Source organism: Manis javanica, chromosome 5 (assembly GCF_040802235.1).
Source record: "Manis javanica isolate MJ-LG chromosome 5, MJ_LKY, whole genome shotgun sequence".
Lineage (NCBI taxonomy): Eukaryota > Metazoa > Chordata > Mammalia > Pholidota > Manidae > Manis > Manis javanica.
The window spans coordinates 25,769,343-25,792,576 of NC_133160.1; the positions used below are offsets into that span (position 1 = coordinate 25,769,343).

Consider the following 23,234-nt stretch of genomic DNA (forward strand, 5'->3'; position numbering starts at 1 on the left):
CTACCAAGCTGTGTAACCTGGGGGCCACAGGGGGTACTCAACTTCTCTTGCCTCAGTTTCTTCTCTGAATTGTTATGGAGAGTAAACAACAACACATTAAGTGCTTAGAAAAGTACCTGGCACATATAAAGTGATGAATAACAGGTAGTATGAAGGACATTCTAGCTTCAGGAACAGCTTGAGCAAAAGCAGGGAGGTGAGACAGTATCAGACGGGTTGAAGACAGGCCTATCTGGTTTAATTTTCCTCCTCTTCACCCTGGTTGGTACTTGCATGGGGAATACATAGTCACCCTCTCAGCTGGAGAAAACCAGAGAAAGTACCCGCTGTGGGATAGGGTGGGAGGCTGTCGTAAGGGCCAGTTAATGACACTTTCTGGACCCTGTGCAAAGTGGGGTAATGGGGTAATACTGCCCATCACTCAAAGTTGTCACGAGTGTGAATTGAGAGATGCACATAGTAAGTGCTCTGCGCTTCATATAACACCCTGTTTTGCCACTGAAGATCATTCATGTTGGATTTTCAGTTTTTCGGAAACCTCAGAAGCTGAGGCTGTTATGAATTTGACTTGAGCCTTTCCCTTTCGGCAGTTCCAAAATATAGCCCCCTCTGAGCACCTAAATCATAGTTTGTTTCAGGAAGTAGAACTGACATCCAAACCTCAGCCGCAGAATTATTGAGATTTAGAGAATTTCATCAAAAGGGAAGTTGTCACTTCTAGAACAACTTCCTCATTATAAGAAGTAAGAACTGGCCGGACAGCAGTTTTTGAAATAGAAAAATGGAAATTTGACCTGAATCTTTCATCATGGTATGCCCAGTGAGGCCCCTGCTCCTGGTATCAAATTCTTATCTTAAGATAACTATGGTTCAACTCAAAGTGGCTTAAACATTAAGATGATTTGTTTTTTTCACATAATAAGAATCTGGAAGTGTTTTTAAGGTTGGTAAAGAGGTAGTTGAACAATGTCATTGAAGACCTAGGTTCTTTCCATCTTTCTGTACCATCATGTGCTCTGGTTTTTACCCTCGGGCTTGTCCCTCATGATCCCAAGATGGCTGCTGTGGCTACAAGCATTACATCACTGTACAACAACTTTCAGAGGTGGAAATTAGAACATTCCTTTTGTGCCTCATTTTTTAAGAGTGAAGAAACCTTTACCCACCATCTGCTACTCCTCCAACATCCTGCCCAGAAGCCTTTTACTCACAACTCATTGGCAAGGATTCTATCACATGTCTGTGCCTAAACAAGTCCTTGGCAAGGGCAATGGAATAACCATGATTGGTTTTGCTTAACTGGCACTCACCTAGCGACTCAAGAGGGTTTCCCTCCCTTCAAGTTCATGACCCCTAATCTCTGAACAGAGCTGGCAAGGCCCGTAGCTGCAGCCCAGTTTTCCTGTGTGGAACCTCCTCACCCCACTCTCAGAACTGTGTGGTTGGGAAAGCAGACGCCATAGGATCGGGGAGTGGTGGATGGAGGGAGGAGGACCTGCCCAGACCTGCCCAATCAGCTACTCCATTTATATTGGCCTATTTGTCCCTACACTAATGAGATGGAGACATAAGGCTCTTGTTGGGATTAAGATGAAGTTCCTTGCACTAGGGCTAAATTAAGCCAAGACCTGGGAGCTGCAGAAATTCTGATGTTGATACAATAATCCTTTTGTTTTTGTTTGGAGTCTCCCAAAAGTAGACCCTGAGACAAGGGCTTGTGTGGAGGTGGTTTATTTGGGAGATGCTCTGGTTATTACCACTGCAGAACAAACCACTGCAAACTTCAGTGGCAGAAAATGACCTTTTTTTTAAATCATCATGGATTCTGTGGTTCAGGAATTCAGACAGGGCATAGTGGGGACTGCTTGTCTCTTCTCTGCAATGTCTGGGCTATTAGCAGGAGGTGACTCAACAACTATGAGTGACTTGATGGCTGGAGTGGGGATCATCTGAAGGTGACTTCACTTACACATCTGGCAGATTATACTACTTGTTAGCCAGAACACCTACAAGTGGCCTCTCCATGTGGCCTCGGCCTCCTTATAGCATGGTGGCTGGTTTCTAAGAGTTAGTGTCCCAAGAGAACCTGGCAGAGAAGCTTCATGGCCTTTTACAGTCTAGCCTTGGAAGTCACATAACATTTCTGCAATGTTCTATTTGCGGGAGCTGTTGCAAGCCCCGCCCAAGTTCAAGGGAAGAGAACAGAGACTCTGCCTCTTTATGGGAGAAAGAGCAAGGTTCTGCAAGAGCGTGTGAGTGAGAGGTGTTGTTACCATCAGTGGAAGACACATCTACCATAGGAGGTGATCCCAGAAAGTACTGGGGAAGGGAGAAATGCTAGTAAAGGGTATGCTGGTGGGTAGGTTATCCTGATAGGCAACTGGGCTTCGTTCGCTCCTGCTGGGGACTCTCTGGAGAAGCATCAGGAATCAGAATTGCCCCTCTGAGGAACCAGGGCTGGGTATTTATTCACTGAACCCTGTCATTCATTGGCTGAGGGTTGCCTGAGGTTGTTAAATCTCTGCCATTTCTGTGCCACTCTGTACTCAGACTGAGCAAGCATCAGAGGACCCAGAAGATGAAGCTAGCTGCCTGCTTATGGTAACCTCAGAGATGGCCTGAGGGACTAAGGGGCAAGACATCAATAAACTCCTTTTCATTCCAAACCAGCCGGAATCCATGTCTGCTGTATGCAGTCAAAGGCCCTGACTACCTGCACTCCCTATCCTTCTCCTGGACTCCCTGCTTCTCTCCTTCTCTTCCTTTTTTGACAAAAAATCTGGTACATCAGTCACTGTAGTCCTTCAGGAATACCTGTAGTCCTTCAGGTGTATAAAGGGCTTTCTTGACTGTTTGGGAAGACAAAAGGATTCTTGGGACACAATAGGAATATGAAATTTTACATTTCCCTACTGCTAAAATGTTCTTGTCCCTTTCTACAGCTTGGCTTACAGGATTCTCCATGTTGCTTGGTCCCACTCTCTCTCTTTTCCTCCCCATCGCCTCTTTGTCTCCTCTCCCAACTCCTAAGTTCCTGTTCTTATTTTAGGCAGGAAGTTTGCCTCTGTGTTCTGTGGCTTTAATGCCCACTGAACATCTCCTTGGGGTCTTGAGGTAGCTTTGCTCAAGCTTAAACTGCTTCTCCTCATAGTTGCAAGATGACTGCCAGAGCCAACTGGGTCAACGTCCTTTGTTCATGTCTTAATCTGCTCAGGCTGCTGTAACAAAATGGGTGGCTTAAACAACATTTATTTCTTATAGTTCTGGGGCTGGAAGTCTTGAGATCAGGGTGCTGGCAAATTTGATATCTGGTGAGGACCCATTTCCTGGTTCACAGACTGTTGTCTTCTTGCTGTGTCCTCACATGGTAGAAGGGGCAGAGAACTCTCTGGGGTCTTTTCTTATGAGGGCACTAATTGTGCTCATGAGGGCTCCATCCTCATGACTCAATCACCTCTGAAAACCCCACCTCCTAATCCATCACACTGGGGATTAGGTTTCAATATGTGAATTTAGGGGGATACAAACATTCAGGCCATAGCAGTTCACACCCAGGAGAAGAGAGAGAAAACCTCGTCCTAAGCACTGATGGCATGAAAGGTTTTCTCTTTAGGCTGACTGGGCTATCTTGAGTCATATGATCTTTCAAGATGAATAATGTTCTACAGAAACATACCATGTGCTGAGCTGCTTAAGCATGAATGCTGGAACCTGTCACCCACCGGGATGGCTTTGATTGGTTTGGAGGAGACTAATCAGCCACACCACTGAGGTCAGCCTCCTCTGAGCCATCTGGATGGGTTAAGTGATGGGTGGATGTCCAAACAAACGTGAGGTTTGTTAACAAGGAAAAGATGGTGTGAAGGCCTGAGTGTCAGTGTCACATTCCCTTGGCCCACCTTTGACTTCAGCCGAAGTTATGGTGGAGGTTCTGTGCAAGCCAGGACTCACCTCCCACTGCCAGCTTCCTAGCCCAGGCTCCCTGGGTCCTCCATATTTTCCATCCCTGCAGAGGTCTGTCTGCAAGCACATCCCTGAGGTGTTGGGATGTTCACCCATGGAGACAGGAGCTGGTGAGTAAAAGCCAGTCTTCCATTGCCACATGTAGACAATTGTGAGAGGCGTTCCAGACTATTTGGACCTTTCCAGCCCCTTCTCAGAGACCAGTAGTACCCAACACTGTTGCAGCTGTGACCCGGGTTATGTAACCCGTCTCATTCTTCTTGCCCACCCCTCTCCTGCTTCCTGAGATTACCTCCCAAATAAACTACTTGCACTCAGGTCTCAGACTTTGCTATTGGGGAGCCAAAACTAAGGCAAAGGGGGGGGAACTTCAGGGGTCATACTCATGAGTTCTGCCTGTTGCTGGGTTAAAATTGCATCTTACTAGATGTATGACCTTGGGCCAGTCACCTGTCTGTGCTTCAGTTTCCTAACCTGCAAAATGGCTATAATAATGGCCCCTAATTCATAGGGTTGTTGGAAGAATGAGAAGAGATGATAAAGTCCTTAGAACAGTGCTTGACATTGTAAGTGCTCATAAATGTGAGCTTTTTTATTACATTTTAAATTAATAATAGATCTGGTAAATTTTTCTGTTTGCACTTCCACACTATTCTCAGTGTGTTAGCCAAGATTCTTGTTTGCAAGTGAAGAAAGCCAATGTGAATTAGCTTAATGAAAATAGCAACACTTGGCTACTCCTCACTTGACTGTGGGATGAAGCCAGGTTTCAGGGAAAAGTGGATTCAGAAACTTTTTCTCTGTCTCTCACTTGACAGAGGGATTACCTCCACATGACAGGAGTGTGGCTGTTAATGGGGATTACGTTTGTCTTTTAGAGAGACTTGATGAGACAGGCTTCAAACGCACAGAAGTGTATCCTTTCAGGATGTAGTAGAAAGTCCAAGGATGGGGTAGCTACTCTGTGGTCACTTGGGGCACAGGCCCTTTCGATCTGCCTACTTTATCATTTTAGAGTAGAGTTCATTCTCAGAGTTACCTTCTAGTTTATGTTTGTTGATGAAGTGCCAGCCTGAAAGATGGTAGAAAAACTAATATGACCCCCTTTCCTTTTTAAGAGATGTCTCAGAAGTTCCATATAACGCTTTCCTTGTCATTAGTCTTGCATGTTATTAGCTAGAACTTGGTCACTTGGCCACCCTGGGCTGCAAGGGCAATTGGGGTATGTAGTCTTTATCAGTGTGGCTATGTGCTCAGCTAAAATTGGAGTTCTCCTACCAAGGAAGGAGAGAATGGGTATTCGTAAGTAGCTAATACCCTGAGCCACAGCTCTCAAGTTACAAGTCTTATGACACGAAGAGAGAGAGAGAGGAAATTTCCAAATTCTAGTCAAATGCCCTCATTTGAACTAATCAGCTATGGCCAGAAGGGACAGAAAGTTATTTTTAAAAAAGCACAAACCATTATTATTGATCATGACTTAAATGTATGTAGTTTATTAAAAAATAATTACTAGCCATCTGCTATTGGCTAGGCACTGTGCCAACTCTAGGGGAATTAGTGATGAAAAAAAGACACTTCAGTCTCTGTCCATGAAGCTTCTAGTCCAGTTGAGGTGATAGATAATGACCAAATAATCACACTGATTAATTGAAGAGTGTATATTGGTAGTATGTGCTGCAAATGAACAGCATGTGGCACCTGCGGAAGTAACCACCCAGGTGGGAGACGAAGGATGAAAAGGCATTAAGTAGTGAAGAGTGGTGGTGATGGCAGTGCATACGGAATATGTTACCAGAAAATAGCTTATGCAAAGGCCCTGTGGCAGGAGGGCACAAAATTGCTAAAAAGAGGCAGCTGGAATTCAGAGCAAAGGGATATATAGTTGCAGATTAAGCTGGAGTGGTGGAAAGAGCCAGATCAGGTAAGGCTTCAAAAGTTACCCTAAGTAATTACACCCCCAACAATCCCCACCCCCAACACAAAGTGGGAAGTCATTAAGCAGGGAAGAGGGATAGTAGTGACATGATCCGATCTGCTTTTCTAAAAAGATCCCTGTGGCTGCTGTGGAGAGAGGAAGGGAGGTTGGCAGGGTGGGGGGTGGGGGGGTGGACACAGAATGGATCCAGGAGACCAGTGAGAAAGTTGATCTGGTTGTCCAGGTAAGAGATGATGGTAACTATGGTCTAGGGTGGAGACAGAGAAGATGGAGAGGAAAAATCAATAAAACCTGGTGAACGACTGGATGGTAGGGTTGGGGAGACAGAGGCAGGAGAGATAATTTCTGGGTTTTGTGGCTGCAAGACTGGATGGGTGTTGGTTCCATTCATGGAGGTGGGAAACCCTGGGAGAGAACTACATCATGGCTTCAGACTAAGGGTGTACGGTGCTCTTGGGATATCCAAGTGGAGGTGGCCTTCAGGAAGATGTGGACTTGCAGCTCAGGGAGGTCAGAATTGAAAATGTAAATTTGTGAGTCATATACATATGGGTGGAAATTGAAGCCATGGGTGTAATAAGATTGTTTCATGGGAGGGTGGTGAGAAGAGGAGAGAGTCTGGGAGAGAACCTTGAGGAACACATACATACAAGAAAGTTCCTTGCTTGGGTATAGAAGGTGAGTCTGAAAAGTTACTAGGAGCAGCCAGACAGGTAAGAGGAGAACCAGAGAGATACGCTGTGGAGGTCTTCCTTTGGGAGAATTATGAAAAGCAGACTGGCTCAATATGCCAGTTGAGGTGCTCTGGGCTGCAGGAAACAGAGACCTGATTCAACTGACTTAAACAATAAAGACACTCATGTCATATACCATGAAGTCCAGAGGCAGCATATTGAATGAGTTTCAGGGTGATTTTTTCAGTGGCTCCCTGACATCATCCAGGATGTGGGCTTTTCCATCTCTTTGCCGTCCAGGGTGTGGGCTTCATGTTAAGGCTGGTTTCCTTCGTTGCCACACGATGACACCCTTCCATGTTCATGTTTATGGGGAAAAGACTTGGCTTTCTTCTTAAAAGAGAGGAAGAAGCAAAGTTTCCTGCAAGCTCCCAGCAAACGTCTTCTTAAGTCTCACTGTCCAGAATTGAGTCATATACCCATTTCTCAACCAATGGGGGATGGGATTACTCTTCAACCAGTCATGACCATCCCTTAAGCTGATGTGCAGTCCCCAAATTGTGTGGTTGCCAATCAAGGAGGGAGTGGGGAAGGATGGAGGACAGACCACTAAAACTGGGCTGGATATAGTCAATGGACACGGAGCATCCATTCCCATCTCCCTCTAGGGTGCCTTCTCAATTGCATGTGGGAGAGTTAAAAACCTCATTTCTCAGACTTCCCTGCAGCAAGGATAATGACAGTTAATTAGGGTCTGCCATTTAGATGCACTTCTGTGGAATTTGGGTGGCAGAAGTGGGCAGGGGCCATTTTCTTATTGCCTTTTCTCTTGCTACTGGCAAGATGTTTATGGAAGTTCTAAGTTTTGTTCTGATGTCAAGCCACCAGCATAGTGGGAGACAGGAGATAGTTACAGAGGCAGTGGCAGGGGTCTCATGATCCTTGGGTTGCACTTAAAGTGCTGTGTTCTTGAACTCAATAGTTCCAGTGAGCCTCTTGACTCCCTCCTGTCTGGCTGTGGAAGAGCCAGCAGCTTCCCTGGTGGGCCAGTTCTGTGGTGGTGTTCTAGGGATCCTGCTGTGGACTCATCCCTTCAGCACATCCAGCAGTTCTGTCATCAGCCAATGTCCTCCTTTAAGGGGATTTAATACAGAGAACTAGATGTTTATAAAATGCTGATCTAGAGTGGGTTCTGTTCTCTGGACCTGAGGATGTAATTGATGCAATAGCCTGTCAGGAGCAGTATGTAGCCACAGGGGACTGCATGGGTGGCTAGGAATGATGGCAACAGGAGCCTGGGCCTCTCCAAACACCAGTGGAGATTTTGTGGAGGGTTCCCAAATTGCTATCATTGCCAGAAACACATAGGACAGTGCTCAGGACACAGAGATATGTGAAAGGAAAGGCCAACAGGCAAGGGTAAGGATCTAAAAGTAAAGTGCACTGCCTACAAAAGGAGGAAACCTGAAAGGGTTCCCTGGCAAGGAGGTTGATTTGGTTGTCCAACATTTGCCTGAACATTTTTGGTGACAGCTAGCTCACTGGCTGTAGGGGCAGCTCACTGGGACAACTCTGCCTGCTGAGCCAAAATCAACCTTTTTGCATGCATGCTCTTGCTGCATGTGTGACCAACAGGGCAGGTCAGAAACCTGGCCAAAGCAGCAAGGAATGTGGGGAAAGAATACAGGGGTTGTAAACTGGCTGTCAAGGGATAAATCTGGCCCACAGTTGTATTTAGCAGGTATAGTTACTTTGAATTGCAATTCTTTAAGGTGAGGTACACTCTTTAGGTCTAAGGTGTGACACTCTTAGTCACAGGCTCCACCATTCCCTAATGTCTTGGGGTGATTTATGTTACTGGTTCTGGAACACTTGTGATTCCACTATTTGAGTATTTAGGACTGAAGATGCCTGGGACCTTGTGGATGTCAAGGGGCCCCCGGAGCTGTGTGACCTCTAGTGGCAGCTAGAGGCTGGTCAGGCCACAGGGAGGAAAACGGAGTGAAAAAAAATCCGGCTGCCTCTCAGATGCCTTCCCCCTCACCCCCCCGTCACAAGGTCTAGAGGCACTGATAAGTGGCCAAAGTCCCTTTAATATCCCTGAATTGCGTTACAAGTAATACTGCTGGAGGTGAGGAAGGGTTGGGGGTCTGGGGCAGGAGATGGGGGAGGAGGAGCGCCAAGCGCCCATACAAAATACGGCCAAAAGTCTTAGCATGCATGGAAAATTATTGCTGTCGGAAGTTCCTATTTACAGGGTCAACACCCTCCATAATTGCTTCTGCGACCCCTCTCCCTCCCCCCATCCCTGCTGCCACACTTCCCTGGGGGGCCTGGAGCTGAGAAGCCCTAGAGAAGTGCCCCTGCTTCAGGGGCCCCTCCAGTCTCCACCCTTCTTTGTGGCTAGGGGAAAAGGAGGGGGGTCAGAGAGTCCAGGACTCCTGCTCCCCGAGCTGGGCGCCTAGTGATGGGGCAGAGGCTGTGCTTAAAGCAGAGGGGACCAGGGCCTGTGAGCGTGGAGGCGTGTGCTTTGTCCTCGCCTGGGCATGCAAACACGCGGTGGGGGAGGTAGTGGCGGCCAACGAGGGGATGGCTGGCAGCCCTGGCCCCTCAGCCCAGGAGAGTTGCATAGAAGTGGCCGGGAGGCAGAGCTCCTCCCCGGTAGCGGAGCAGGCCGGAGGAGGCCCCAGCGGGGTCCGGGGCTCAGTCGGTCCCTGGAACCTGGGGTCCTTCAAGAAGAGGAATAGGAAACAAATCGAGGAGGCTCCTCCCACCGGTCTCCTTGGAGTGGGAGTGGAAGGTTCAGGAGGGTGGGGACCTGCCCCGGGCCTGGACCTCCTGACATCCTCCTACCCTCCCGCTGAGGGTCAGCATTCTCCTGCCGCCTTCCCCAGCCAGTTCAGGCCCTGATGAGGGTGAGGCCACTCCCCACTCCCCAGAAAGGTGTGTGGGGGTGGGGGTGGGGGGAGTGGGGATAGCGCTCTGTGGCCTTTGCTGTCCCTCTCCTTGCCTGACTCCCTGACCTCCCAGTCCAGCTGGGGAAGCCAGACCATACCTGGGTGAGACCAAGAGATTAAATAGAATAATAAATAGATAAATAAATACACAAAGAAATAACTAGAGAGGCCCAGACGGGTGGAAGGAAGGGCATTTGTGAGGTACCCCAGGCCTCCCCCCAACAAATAAAGAGGGGTGCCTGTAGTCCTGGGGGTCAGGGAAAGTGCTCAGAGAATATGGGGGAGGGCAACTCCAGGTTGGAAGTCCGGGGAGGGTCTGTCCTGGGCCGGCACGCTACATTAGGGGGCAGGGCCTGAGCTGTCCTTCAAGTCTGCCCCTGGCCAGGTGAACTCAAAGGGGTGGGAGCTGCAAGAGGGATGAGAGTTCTGGAGAGAAAAGGGAGTGGAGGTGCATGCGAAGGCCCCGGAGACCCAAGAGGGTGGGAACTGTGTTTGAGTGTGGAGTTGGTGGTGGTGTGTGAATGGCCGGACCTACAGCCCGGATATGCGGGGAAACAAGGACAGACTGGGGACTCCAAGCATGAAGATTAGATCTCTAGGTGAACACACATACGGGGAGACAGCAGAGAGGCCAGAGGGGTAATCTGGGGTCGGAATGTAGTCTGGGGGCTGCAGGGCCTGCGATCTGGTGTGGATAGGGAAACCAAGGTAGGTGTGAGAGTCAAGTAGGCTTGGGCCTTCTTTGTCCAATAGAGGAAAGGTCAGAGAAACTCATCTGAGAAGTGAGACGGAAGGTCTGGAAGAAAGGGAGAGGGACATGATCTAGGTGGGAGAAAATTACGGCTCTGGGGTCCCGGAGAGGTGCAGACCTGGTGCCTGAGTTGGGAGCCTTGAGGGCGTGGACAGGGGGTCACGGTCCTAATCTAGGAGATGTGGGTCAGGGTGCGCTGGGGAAGACAGTGCTGGAAGTGAATTGTAGGTTTGGGGGCTGGAGAGATAAGTTCCGGACTAGGAGAGGTCCCCAACGAAGGGTGTGGGCCGGGAAACGCAGCTGGGGGACGGAGAGGGAGCAGAGGGCAAAGGGGGCGGGCGGGCGCGGGGGCGCGGCGGGAGTCTCAACTGGCAGGGCCAGCTGGGGCCGGCGGGGGCGGCTCGGCCCCCTTGACGCAGGCGGCCTCGCAGTGCTTGTGGAGGTAGGACTTGAGCGCGAAGCTCTTGTCGCACTGGCGGCAGCGGTAGTGCTTGAAGGCCGAGTGCGTCTGCATGTGCGCGCGCAGGTTGGAGCGGTCGGCGAAGGCCTTGCCGCAATGCGCGCAGCCGAACGGCTTCTCGCCGGTGTGCGAGCGCATGTGGCCCTGCAGCAGCCAGGGCCGCGAGAAGGCCTTGCCGCACACGCCGCACTTGTGGCGCAGGTTGTGCGTAAGCACGTGCATGGCCAGCGCGGGCATGGACACATACGCCTTGCCGCATGTCGGGCACTTGCGCGCCAACTGGCTGTCCAGGCTGCGGTGCGTCTGCTTGTGGCGGCTCAGGTTCGACGACGTGGCGTACGTCTTGCCGCACTCGGCGCAGGCGTGCCGGTGCCCGCCTCCCGCCGGCGCCCCCGCGCGCCCCGCACGTCCCCCAGCGCTCCCGGGGTCCCCCGCGCCCTCCGCGTCGCCACTGCCCCCGCCGCGTCGCCGCCGCGAGCGCCCGTCAGAGATGAAGAAGGCGTCCATGGAGTAGCTGTCGGTCACGGCCGCCTCCCCGCGAAAGTAGCGCGCCGACAGGCTTGACTGTGGGCTCTCGGGGTCGCTGTACTCCTCCGGCGCCGCCTGCGGGTACGCGGGCTCGGCCGGGGCCAGCTCCAGGCCCGGCTTCTGGTCCGCATCGTAGCTGCTGGGGGGCAGGCAGTGCGGGGCGTAACCTGGAAGGGGCGAGAAGGCAGCGAGGAGGAAGGTGAGGTGTCGAGAAGGAGGGCTTCCCCCTCGGGCCGATCACTCCCCGTGTCCATTGGCTTGGCGTCTCCATGGCCGCTCTGGGAAAATGATGCCTGCCTCTAGGCCGGTGGTCGCTGTCACGCACCTCTGCTCTTGGTGTCAGGCTGTTTGGGTCAAATACTTCTTCCATGGGCCACAGTAAAAATTACCCTCAGCGCCCCCTTCCCAGACCGTGCCTCTATTGGCTTCGTGTTCACTGTTTTAAGTGCTCACAACCACACAGTGAAGAAGGTCTTATACCCACTTTACAGATAAACGGAGGCATATAGAATCTAAGCTCACAGCTAGTGAGTGATGGAGCCAGGATCAGATCTTGACAGGCTAACGCCAAAGCCCATGTTCTCTTTTAATCCAACAACATCCTGCATTCCAGGCCTGTAACATCTCTGAATCTGTTTCCTCATCTACAAAATGGATCTTATAATTGGACACCCCCACCCAGGGACTTTGGAAGGACTGAGTAAGGATGAAAAGAAATATGTATTAAGCACTTACTGTGAGCCAGACTCTGCCTTATGGATGTTAACTCATTTAATCATCACAGACTCTACCAAGTAGGTACTGTTATAAACCCCATTGTACATGTAAGGAAATTGAGAAAAGACAGAGAGGGAGCACAAAGTAATTGCTATATAAATGTTAACTATTATAATTATACTTTTTACTTGCTTGAAAAAGTAACTTCGCTGAAGATTATTTAATTGTCTGCCTCCTGCACCAGATGATGAATTTACCAGGGCTGGATTTTTGTGCCCAACATGTGCCTGGCTCAAAGGAGGTGTGTGATGAATAGATGTTGCATAAATAAATCACAGCCCTGTTAGACCCACCACCCAGGGCTGCTGGAGGATTTAAAAGAGGTCAAGTGTGTGGCCTGTAATAGGTGCTTCAGGAAAGGGACTTCCTTATTCTTGCTCCCAAGCCTGCTTTGCCCACTGCTTTAATAAGAAGCCTTCTAGAGTCCCCCTATGAGAATTCACCTCTCCCTCCCTCCTTTCTAGAGTTGTGCCAGAAATCCTGTCCACCTTGGGTTTGAGAGAGTGGTTGGTGAGTGGGCCGGGCCTCTCCCAAGGAATTCCACAGTGGCTTCCCAAGGCAGAGGCCACCCCGGTTTGTCTCTGCCTCCCAGGGCTTAGGATGGTCCTAGCACTCTCGCTGAGGAGCTAGAGTCTGGGCTGCCAGGAGAATTTCTGGCAAACAGGCAGAAACTTACATTCCTGTCACTAAATTATCAAGTGTTTCCATTGTCTTTTGATTCTGGAGAACAATGGAGGTTAGGCCCCTTTCCAAGGCTTCACAGCTGTGGAGTGGCAAAGCAGGAGATTTGACCTCCCCTTCTGACCCTGAGACTTGTCGGGGTTTCTCACCCTCAGTCTTCCCCACCCAAGTGAGCTGGTGGAAGAGGACTTGTAAGCAGGGAAATGGATTTGGAGCTTGCTTTTCCTGGAACAGCCTGCCGGATTCAGCCCCTGTGCCTTTGCCTCTCATCTGGCATTTGGGACGTCACAGGGTGAAGTCTGTGCACACTCTACCCTAACCCTGAAGGCAAAGGTGTGGACTTATTTTTCCCTCTGTCTCTTCAGCTGCCCACATTGGGACCTGTGCACACAGAAGTGATTAGGGATCGTGGGGGTGGATGACTCAGTAGGGAGGGACTCCCGGTCAGATGCAGAGAAGGCAGTCAGTGGTAGTGGCAGTTTTTTAATTGGGGGGGGGGCAGGGGAGAGGATTGTCCAGCTTCTCATCACCCCATTCCTCCCCTCCTGTCTGCCTTTGGGCTGGAGGTTCCCCCACTTTTCACTCCAGGAATCAGGCCCATACTCACGCCCCAAAACATTCAGGGAGTATTGTTTCAGACTGAGTTAAATACCTCTTGGGCACTCACAGACCCCCTCTTTCTCCTGCATTTCTTCCTATTGTAATTACTAATAATGACAATAATAGCTAACATTTATCGAACACTTACTGTGTACCAGGCTCTGTGCTAAGTGCTTCACTCACATCACTTCATTGAATCATCACAAAAAGACTTTTATTACAAAAATCCTCTGTATTAAGAGAACTGAGAGACACAGTGGTAATGGGACTTGCTCAAGGGGTGGATCAAGGACTGGAACCCACTGCACAGCCCCCCTTGTTTTCCACATGCTGGGAGGTCCCTGAGGAAGGGGCTGTGGCTGGGATGTTCATCTCCTATCCCAGGGCCCCAGCTACTGTGCCCTCCATAGGTGTTTGTGAATTGGTGATAAATGGATGATAAAGACTTGCCAGGCTAGCCTCAGTTTCCAGCCCAGCAGGGTCTGCTATAGCCATTCTGTCTCCCTGGTCTCAGGACAACTTGATTCTTGACAGATTCTAGCTGGGTGACTGAGCAAGTCATGCATCTTCCATGCCTCAGATCCTCTCTCTGGATATGGGATGGTATAGAATCCATTTGGAAGGGGTCACTGATAATGGTACCAGTGCCTTGCCTGTTCTATTATTAAGGAAGGATGGCATCTTTGTTAGGAGCACCGCTTTGGTGCTCCACACCTCGACTGAGCCCCAGCTGTGTAACCTTGGACAAACTACTTGACCTCTCTGTACCTCTGTTCACCCAGCTGTAAAGTGGGGGATAATAAAAGCACATAACTCCTGCAGTTGCAATAAGGAGTCCATGAGTAAACAGTAAGTGAAAAGAGAACAAACAATAACCAACATCCTAGAGCACTATGTGCCAGACACTTGTTTTTCATGAATGCATACCACTTTCATGACTTTAAGGTTGGTAACGTTTTACAGAGGAAGAAACTAAAGCACAAGGTAATTAAGTAACATGCCCAGGGTTGCACAGCTAGTAACTTACAACCAGGATTCCTACCCAGTGCCTGGTACATTGTAAACCCACAATTTGTGTTTGCTGTTCTAACAAGTAATAACAAGTCTCTCTAGATGGGTTTCTGTGCCGAAATTTTCTTGGAATCTGTCCAGACACATCTTGCTGCTCCTCTGTTGGGCCTCTGTTTCCTCACCTAGGGTGTGTAATTTCTACCTCATGGTCTGATGAGAAAACTTGTAGTGGGTGGTAGGTCCAGGCAGTCTCCTCACCCAAACCGGGCTCTCTGCCACAGCGCCCTCTGGTGGCATCCTTCAGCACTGCAGCATCTTACTAAGTTGCTGGAGGACTTTATCATGAAATAGCGGCACCTCACACAAAGGCTGACCCTCTGCCTAGAGAAGGATGTGGAATTGCCTTTAGGACAGGCACTGTGGGCCAGATCTGATGCCCAGCAGCTGTGGAGTTTGGCATGGGTTATGGTGTGGGGATAGGGGCAGGGGGCCTGAGAGTTGGCGTGGTCATGTTAGAAGGCAGTGATTCAAACTTGCTTTGGGACCTTGGCTAGGTTGGTTAACCTCTCTGGACTCAGTTTGTGCAGAAGATTAACCAGGATGCCCTAAAGACCCTTTCTGCATAAAAACAGATCTATTTTAATAGAGCCCTCATTGATGCCTGTTGTTCTATCCCCTGTCCCTCAACCCCCATCAACTTCACCTCATTCTCCTCATATCCACAGGCTTCTCCCTAGCTTTGTGATTTGTTTATCCTTTTTGTGCCATATTTGTATAAGGGAGCTCATAATAGCATTGAATGAATCAATGCATGTTAAGTGCTTAGGACAATGCATGGCATACAATAGCCTTTCAAGCTGTTGGTATAATTGTCATTATTATTATCCCTGTATTTCCTGGTGATGTCCTTTTAATCTACCAGAGAGTGGAAAGAGACATACATGGTTGCCTCAGGCTGCTGTGTGACCCTGGGCAAACCACCTCACCTCTTCGGACCTCAACCCTGGAGAACCCTTTAGGACACCATAAGCTGTGCTCTGACTCTGTGCATGGAACCCAGTTGGTTTTGGGTGACTTTCTTTGCCCCACAGGTGGCTATGGAAGACTGAGCTGCCTGTCCCTCAGCTGACACAGTGAGACAGGACTTTCTTGTTTGGGTCCTGATAGAGGCAGGGAGGGCCGGGGACCCAGAGAGGAGACCTGCCTTTTTCACAGATACCCTGGCCGTGTGACCTTCGGCAAGTCATTGCAGCCTCTCTGGGTTCAAATCCCCCATTTGAGGTATAGGAACCAGAGCAATCCCTGCTACATGGGGCTATGGAGGAGGCTCCGAAACACTTTGGAGATGGGGAAATGTCATGTATGTGTCACCTGAGAATGCTTTTGGTTTTCTCTGCCCAAGAGTCTCGGTATTTTACACTGAGGGTCTAGAATCCATTAAAACAACAAAACAAAACAAAAATCCTACACCCAAAAAAATGGGAAAGGAATCTTAGGAGAAATGAGGTCCTGGTGCTGTGCAGACATTGCCTCATCCAACCATCTGACCCCTCGGGCTGAGGGTAGAGGGCTCTTGGGCAAGTACTGTTACTATACTCCTTGCTCCCAACTACCAAGGAGCCCTCCATGTGCCAGGCCCTGCAGGAAGCCCAGAGGCCCAGAGAGAGGAGGGCTTGCCCAAGGTCACTGGAGGAGGGGTTAGGCTTGAAATCCTCCAAGCCTGCAGTTTTTTCAAGGATGGTTTTCAGTTAGTGGGGTTCCTCAAATACCACCTTGTTGGCCTGTGTCTGATGGGATGATGGGGTGTTGGGGGTGGGGAGGAGCTGTTGTTCTAGAAAACGTTCCAGCCCCTTGTAAATTTTTATAAATAATAATTAGTAAAAGTAACAACTAACACTTCTTGAGCACTTACTGTATATAAGGCACCTGCTCAGCGCTTTATGCACATTAGCCTGTGTCTAAGGGAACAGTATGGTCACTTCCTTTGGTGCCCTAGTTCTGCAGAAGCTCAGGCCCAAAGAGGGCCCTTGACCCACCTCAGGTCACACAGCAAATTTGCAACAGAGTTAGGCTGGACTCCTGCCTCCTGGTCCCGGGCTACTTTTCCCAGTTTCTCCCATTCCCAGGGTCCCCAACTTCCTCTAGGAAATTTCCATCCCCAATACCACTTCTCTGTGTTGAGATGCGCAGAAAAAGAGAGGGACCCAGTGGTGGCCAGCTTCCCAGGTGGCCCACTTTCCTGAGGAGGGCCCAGCCCTGTTTAGTAGTGGGGGCTGGAGGGGCTGCTGCTTGGGTATATTTAGAGCTGCTTCTTGCTGTGCCAGGGCCTCGGGCCTCGAGAATCAGCTCCAGCCAGCTGAGCAGAAAGCCAGGTCTGTCAGCAGCAAAGCAGGATAAAAATAGTTTCTCCTGTCTGCTCATAGATCTGGGCAAAGGGGCTGGTACCTCCCCTCCCCTTATTACAGCATCTTTGTTAGCGGTTCCCTGGGCACTGGACCAGAAATGACACCCAGCTTCTCCAAGGGCCTGGCAGCTGGTATACCTGCCCTCTGGGGAGGGGGTCCTTGAGTCCAGATAAGCAGTGAGGTTAGGCCTAACATGACCAGGGCTGTGGGGTATGGGACTGATGCCCACTGACCCAGGCCCAGGGAGCTTCTAGAAGATTCCGGGGCCCTTCCCCACCATCCTCAAATTCTGAAATTACCCAAATTCTGTTTTTTCCTGTGACCCAATTCCCAAGGCCCACAGGAAGGCCCAGAGCTCTGCAGGAATCAATTAGAAAGATTTTTCAAGGGGTTGTGTAGATAGGAATGGGTGGCTGAGGGTCTTCAGTTGCCCAGCACTGGTTAGTACAGCAGCCTCCTGCTCCCTCAGGGGAATCTCTGGTGGGCCCTTTCTGGGCCTTCTGCTGGAGACTGGGTGTCCTGCACAATGCACACCATCTTTGCAGCCCTCCTGCTTTCTGCCCACGCTTTCTCTGTGCTGAAAGGGCACAGAGGGCCCATTCTAACCTCCCTTCCTACCAAAGGCTGGCAGTGGACATGACACTCCACTCCAGAGGAGACCAGAGCTGGATGGAGGCCAAGAGTTCTGGGGACCTCATCTCTCTCAGCAGTATCTTGCCATGCCTTGCAGAGGGCCTCCAGGCTGTGGGGGTCCCTTGAATGTGTGGATGAAGCACCTACCAGGGAGGTGTGACAGAGTCTCCCATTTATGTCCTTATGACTTTGGGCAAGTCCTGGGGCCTCTCTGTCCTTAGTTTTGCCTCTGTAGGTTAGAGGTAATCCTACTCTGTGCTTACTGCTCTTTGCCCAGTGTGTGTGTCGGCAGGGGGAGTCTTTGGGACGAATAAATTGCTGTGCTGACACAGGGACTTGATGTGTTCTCCTGCCTTGCCTCAGGAACCACAAACAGACTGTCCAGAGAGTTGGTGCTCAGCTTGGGCCCCTCATGTCTCCCTTGTGACCCAGTATTTAGTGGGGAACCATGGATTCTGGTTTCCATATCCCACAGGGACCCTGTTATTCCACACTTCCACTGACTAATTCTTAGGAAAAAAAGATTTCTGGGTCCATAGAAGGTCAGAGCTAAAAGAGATCAAGTTCAACTGCTAGAATTCATGAAAGGGAAGCTGAGGCTGGGGTAGGATGAGACTAGGCCAAGACCATGGAGAAAGGTAATGGTGGGTCTAAGACTTGAATCCAGACAGCTTTGAGAATGGCCCTGGACATTACCTTAGACTAGAAATTGGACTTGGCTCTTGATCTGGGACCCTGACCATTGACCTGGATCTGATCCTGGATGTTGAAACTTGAACTTGGACATGGATTTATTATGAATCTCGGACTGGCCCCATAACCTGGTATACTGACCTTGCACCTAGACCTCAGATCTGGTCCTAGACCTAAGGTTGGACATGGACGTTGGACCTGGACCTCAGATCTGGACCTGGACATTGGAACTGGACTTTAAACCTGTTTCTCTGCCATGTCTTTAACCTGTACCTTGGGCCCAAGACCAAGATACTAAGGAGGGTGGTGATTAAAGAAGACCAAGATGGGCCTGCTGTGTGTCCTTGGGTATCTCTCCAGCCTTCTCTGGGCTGTCTTTGCCAAGGGATTGGTGAGGCCTTTTGCATCCCTGCTCCCCAGATGGACTATCTGAGGTGTGGGGTGAGTGTGTTGGGTACTTTCAGGCAGGCTCCCAGGCCTGGCCAGGAGTGACTCCCTGGCGCCATCAGAGGGAGTGAGAGGAAGTGGTTGGTGGTGTAATGTGGTCAACTAGATAAGCCCATGGGCAGAAGTGAGTGTTTCCTCAGTCTGCTGAGGAGACTTAATGTAGCTGCAGAGAGCGGACAACTGTGTTATTGGATTGGCATTGATCCCTCATCTGCCTGGGTGGAATGTACACTAAAGGAGTATGGGGGCAAGACCAGGGAGGGGGGTCAGGGGAAGGGGGACCTGGTCCCCAGCTGGGGTTCAGAGTTAGGGTGTGTGGCAGGTAGGCACTCCAGGATCAGTGAAGATGTCCTCGGCTGGGTCCATGGAGTCTGCTGCCTGCAGATGGATGGGCAGCAGCCTTTTCTGGGATGGCTAAAAGTCCCCAGCTCCTCCCAGGGTGGGGCCAGGCCTGTGAAGGAGTGGGCTCGATGGAGTTGGAGGGTGGGGTTCTGAGAGGGTTAGGAGGGTGTCGGTTGTCATCTCACTGAGAGACTGAATGTGTGCTCTGAATCACCCAGGGGAAAGGAGGGGAAAGTAAGGCTCCATGGAGGCAGGAAACAGTGGAGGAGCCAGCGGGGCAGGCGTGGAAGAGGCATATCAGACAAAATAGTGGAATTAGATCTGGTCTCCCTGCTTTTGGGGGCTCTGCAGAAAGACTTGGAGCTTTCCCCATTTGGGGAGCTTCTTCCCATTCCCTAATCAGGGGTTCTGGGGGTTCAGGGGCAGGGAGCCTGGAGCCCAGACACACCTGCTACACCCTCTGCCCAGCCCATGAAGGCTGAAAATGAAGGGAAGAGATAGGGAAGCAAAGAAGAGCATTGCTCGTGTGTGTATGTGTGTGTGTGTGTAGGAGTCGTCCTCCAGGAATTCTCTAGCACTCCCAGGCATTCCCTGGACTGGGGATACACCTCTTTAATTTGGGGTACTGGATCTTGAGCAGTTAGGAGCCTGTGGATCCCCTGGCTTACACATTCACAGTTCCCCCTCCCTGCACCACCCTCCTTTGAGATTCCCCTCTCACCAGCCTCATCCTGACCCTGCAGCCTTTGCTGCAGGAATGGCTTGTAAGAGGATCTTTCTAATAACTGGAACTATCTCCAGCTCCAGGCCCTCCCCACTCCCCCTCCTGCCTCCCTTCTCCCTCCCTCCTTCCTTCCCTCACTCTCCTCAGCTCCCCCCCTCCTTCCTTTCTCCTTGTTTACCCAGCACACTTACACACACGCTGGGAGAGAAAAACGTCAGCTCAGCAATTTTTCACACTTCCCTCAAACGCTCAGCAAGGTTATTTCCGGCAGAGCGGAGACAACAGGCTACTAGAAGCTGGCAGGCTCTCTGAGGACCCCCAGCACCCCTACCCACCCGTGGAGTGAGGGAGCCTTTACTGCCAAGTCTGGCCACACCCCAGAGATGGGAGATACCCCTGAAAATAGGATAAAGCAGACCCTGTATTTCTTGGCCAAACCCAGGCTGAAAGGGTCATCCCCTGGTCTCCAGCACTACCCATCTACTGCAGACACTGCCAAGGTGGTCAGGCCAGGATACCTGTCCTCACCATGAGGCAGCCTGCAGAGACTGAAGCCAAGGAAAATGCCTGGTCTCAGAAACTCTGCCGTCTTCAGCCAGGCATTGGATATCCTACAGAAACCCTGACAATAGCCCCCTGCATTCTGTTAGACCCTCATCCAGGCATCTCTAGTGCCTTCTACCCAACACTTGATCTTCATAGAAGCTAATCTTATCAAAGTTGGAAAGATACTTAGTTCCTTCTGAATTCTTTCACTCCTGGGGAGGCTGAGGACCAGAAAAGGGAAGGCACTTGCCCAAGGTCACTCAGCAGGTCAGAGATCTAGAGCCCAGGCCTCCCAGCATTCTGTCTGAGCCAGATATCAAATTATCTGGATAGCCTCAGGGAGCTGGTCTGGAGCCTTTTGGCAAAAGAACCAAATATAGGGGTGGTTCTAGGGTGTCAAACCTGGTGGAACCTCCACAGAAATTCTCTTGCTTGATGGCTTTGCCCTACTTCTGCCCTGACTCTACCCTTCACTCAGGGGCTCCTTTCAAAGCTTATTTGGACTAAATTCAAGGCAAGGCACTCTTGCCTTCCTCCTGAGAAACAGTCTGCAGTGTTGGCTGTACATGAGAAATTCTCTGGGCTTCTCTGGGTTTCCTCAGCTAGCTGGGGACAGCACCAAGGGGGCCTTAGAGGATAGGAGCCCAGGGCTTTGTGTAAGTCCCCAAGGGATCCACATTCCAATCTTGCAGGCTTTTCAGTTTCTACCCAAATCCCAGCACACATGCTCCCAAGCCCTGGCATGGCCCCAGGTCCACCCTCTGTCCTGCCAGCACTCAGACAAGCCCAGCCATATCCCTGGGCTTCTGTCCTTGACCCCAAAAGGCCCTGGGGTCAAGAAAAGAGGACAGTATAATAAGAGACATGTGGGCAAAGAAAAGGGATATGTTCTCTTGGGGATCTGGGAGAGGCCAGGGGCCTAGGGGCTATAGCTATATCCATGATCACTCCCTAATTTCTTTGACCTTGATGAGGTCACAGAGCCCTTTACCCAGCCCCCTCTTGCTACCTGGCTTGTCAGAGTGATGGAATGTGGGTGAAGTGCTTGGAAATCCCTGAGGCAGGAGCCCCCGCCCTCCCAGGCCATTTCACCTTGCCCCTCATCCTTAGCCCTTTCTTCTCTCCTCCTCCTCTCTCCTCTTCTCCCTTACCCTTTGCCTTCCTCTTCCCTTCTCTCTCTCACACCCCAAAGGTGATGCCACACATGATGTTAGATTTCTTACTGCCAAAGGGATGCCTCCTCTCCAGACTTCTGCCCTGGTGGGGGCTATCAGAGGGGAACCCTTTTGTGATCCCTTGATGGGAGACAGAGTCCACAGAAGCAGTCTCTGATTCTTCTTCATACCCTCTGGAGATCCCCCCCTTCTGGGCCTGAATGACCTCTCTTGTCCCCCAAACCCTCGTGCCTGCAGGAACTTGCCCTGAGGAGAGATGGAGTGGGTTGGGGTAGGGACAAGAGATAGCAGGGCTGGCTCCGGAAGAGGGTGAGAAGCTGGAATAGGGAGGGAGTGCAGCCCAGGGGACCAGGAGCCACTTTAGGGGATCCCCTTCTGGAAAGCCCCCATTCCTTGAAGTCCCCAGGACAGGCATAGCCTTTGGCAGGCATGTGGCTGAGGGTAACAAAAGAGTTGCTGAGAAAGGGGGCCTGAGAACACTTGTCCAGCATGGCCAAGGGGAGCAGGCTTGAAGGGAAGGAGGGTGCCCCCAACCAGACCTAGGGAGCCAACCCCATCTCCCCAGGGACTGGTAATCCAAGCCACTTACCTTCCCCATCAGGGGAGCATACTCAGGCAGCCAGCCTCCTTCCCTCAACAGGGATTGGGGACCCACACACTGCCTCTTGCATTAGTCCCCCAGCATTAGCCTTTCATGGGTGCCTCTCTCTCTCTTCATTCTTTCAGCACCCCTCACTCCAGCGCCGTTCTAGGGCCACAACTTTCAAAGTCCAGGCTGGCGCGTGGCTGTGGGATGCGCCGACCCTGCGACTTTCCCTTTGTACGGACCTATCTCCTGCCCCGCCCGCCGGGCCCTCGGGAAGCCCATGAGGTGCCACAGCCAGGGAAATCTATCGGGGGTTCCCTACCTCGCGCACCCCTCCTCGAGGCCCGCTTTGGGGAGGGCCCGAACTCCCCTCCCCTCTTCTCCCCGACGGGGTTCTACTCACCGTTGTCCCCGGGCGGCCCCCGGGCGCCAGGCAGCACGTAGGCCGTCTCCAAGGGGTGGTAGGTGGGGGCCGGCACCCCGCTGCACTGGAAGCCGTCCCCTTTGATCTTCTTTACCAGGAAGGAGCGCGGCATGGTGCGACTGGCGGGGGGCTCGGCGGGGGCACTTGCGTGGGGCCCCGGTGGGGGGAGGCGGCCAGCCGGGCGCGATTGGCTGTCTGCTCGGGGTTTCAGCACTGGACAGCTCCCAGCGGGCGGGCGGGCGGGCGGCAGCGCGGAGCCGGCACCGGTGGCGGCGGCCCCGGCTCTGGCTCTGGCTCCCGCTCGGGCTTGGCGGCGGCGGCGCGCAGACAGGCGGTCGCTGAAGCTGTGCTCAGCACTCCGGCTGCCGGCTTTATATGGGACGCAGGCTGGAGGAGATCAGGTGGTCCCCTAGCAATGGAACTGTTCAGCGCTCTAATCCATCAAATGTCCCCCAGGACAATCGCTCCGCACACGTTCCCCTGAACCGGCGGCGGTGGGGGCAGGCCAGGCGCAGGGAGCCCCGGGCAGGCAGGAGGGGAGAAAGTGAAGGCGAGAAAGGCACAGAGATACAGAGACTGAGAAAGAGGAGTTGGGGGTGGGGGTGGAGAGAGAAAGAGAGAAGAGGTGATACACAGAGAAAGACAGAGACACACAGAGAAAGAAACACGCTGAAAGAGATAGAAATAGAAGCAGGGAGACCAATATAAGGACAAAAAGACACATGAGAGAACCAGAGAAGAAAGAGATGGAGAGAAGTAGGAACACACACTCAGACACCCATGGGAGAAAAAGAGATCCAGACGGGCAGTAAGAAAGCCCCCCAGAGATGCAAAGAAAGGGAAAGGAAAGTGCAAGAAAGAGGGAGAAGCCAAGGGGAGAGGAGGGAGGTGGTCCCAGCAGGCGGGGTTCAGACACAT

General features: G+C 51.4%; 1 protein-coding gene across 1 annotated transcript; it reads right to left on the reverse strand.

Annotated features, from left to right (window-relative positions):
* Window positions 1-6,047: 6,047 nt before the first annotated feature.
* On the reverse strand, window positions 6,048-22,527 carry SCRT2 (scratch family transcriptional repressor 2). Its single transcript, XM_037004611.2, has 2 exons — window positions 22,296-22,527; window positions 6,048-11,439 (listed from the first exon to the last, which is right to left on the reverse strand). Exons 1-2 carry the CDS (start codon window positions 22,426-22,428, stop codon window positions 10,649-10,651), a joined length of 924 nt encoding a protein of 307 aa, XP_036860506.1. The 5' UTR covers window positions 22,429-22,527; the 3' UTR covers window positions 6,048-10,648.
* Between the last annotated feature and the right edge of the window lie 707 nt (window positions 22,528-23,234).

What these genes read in the sequence shown, in the direction of transcription:
- SCRT2 (XM_037004611.2), bottom strand. Translation starts at nt 22,428, where the DNA reads ATGCCGCGCTCCTTCCTGGTAAAGAAGATCAAAGGGGACGGCTTCCAG. An exon ending in GGGGCCGCCCGGGGACAACG is followed by an intron (nt 11,440 to 22,295) that starts GTGAGTAGAACC and finishes CGCCCCTTCCAG; the next exon opens with GTTACGCCCCGCACTGCCTG.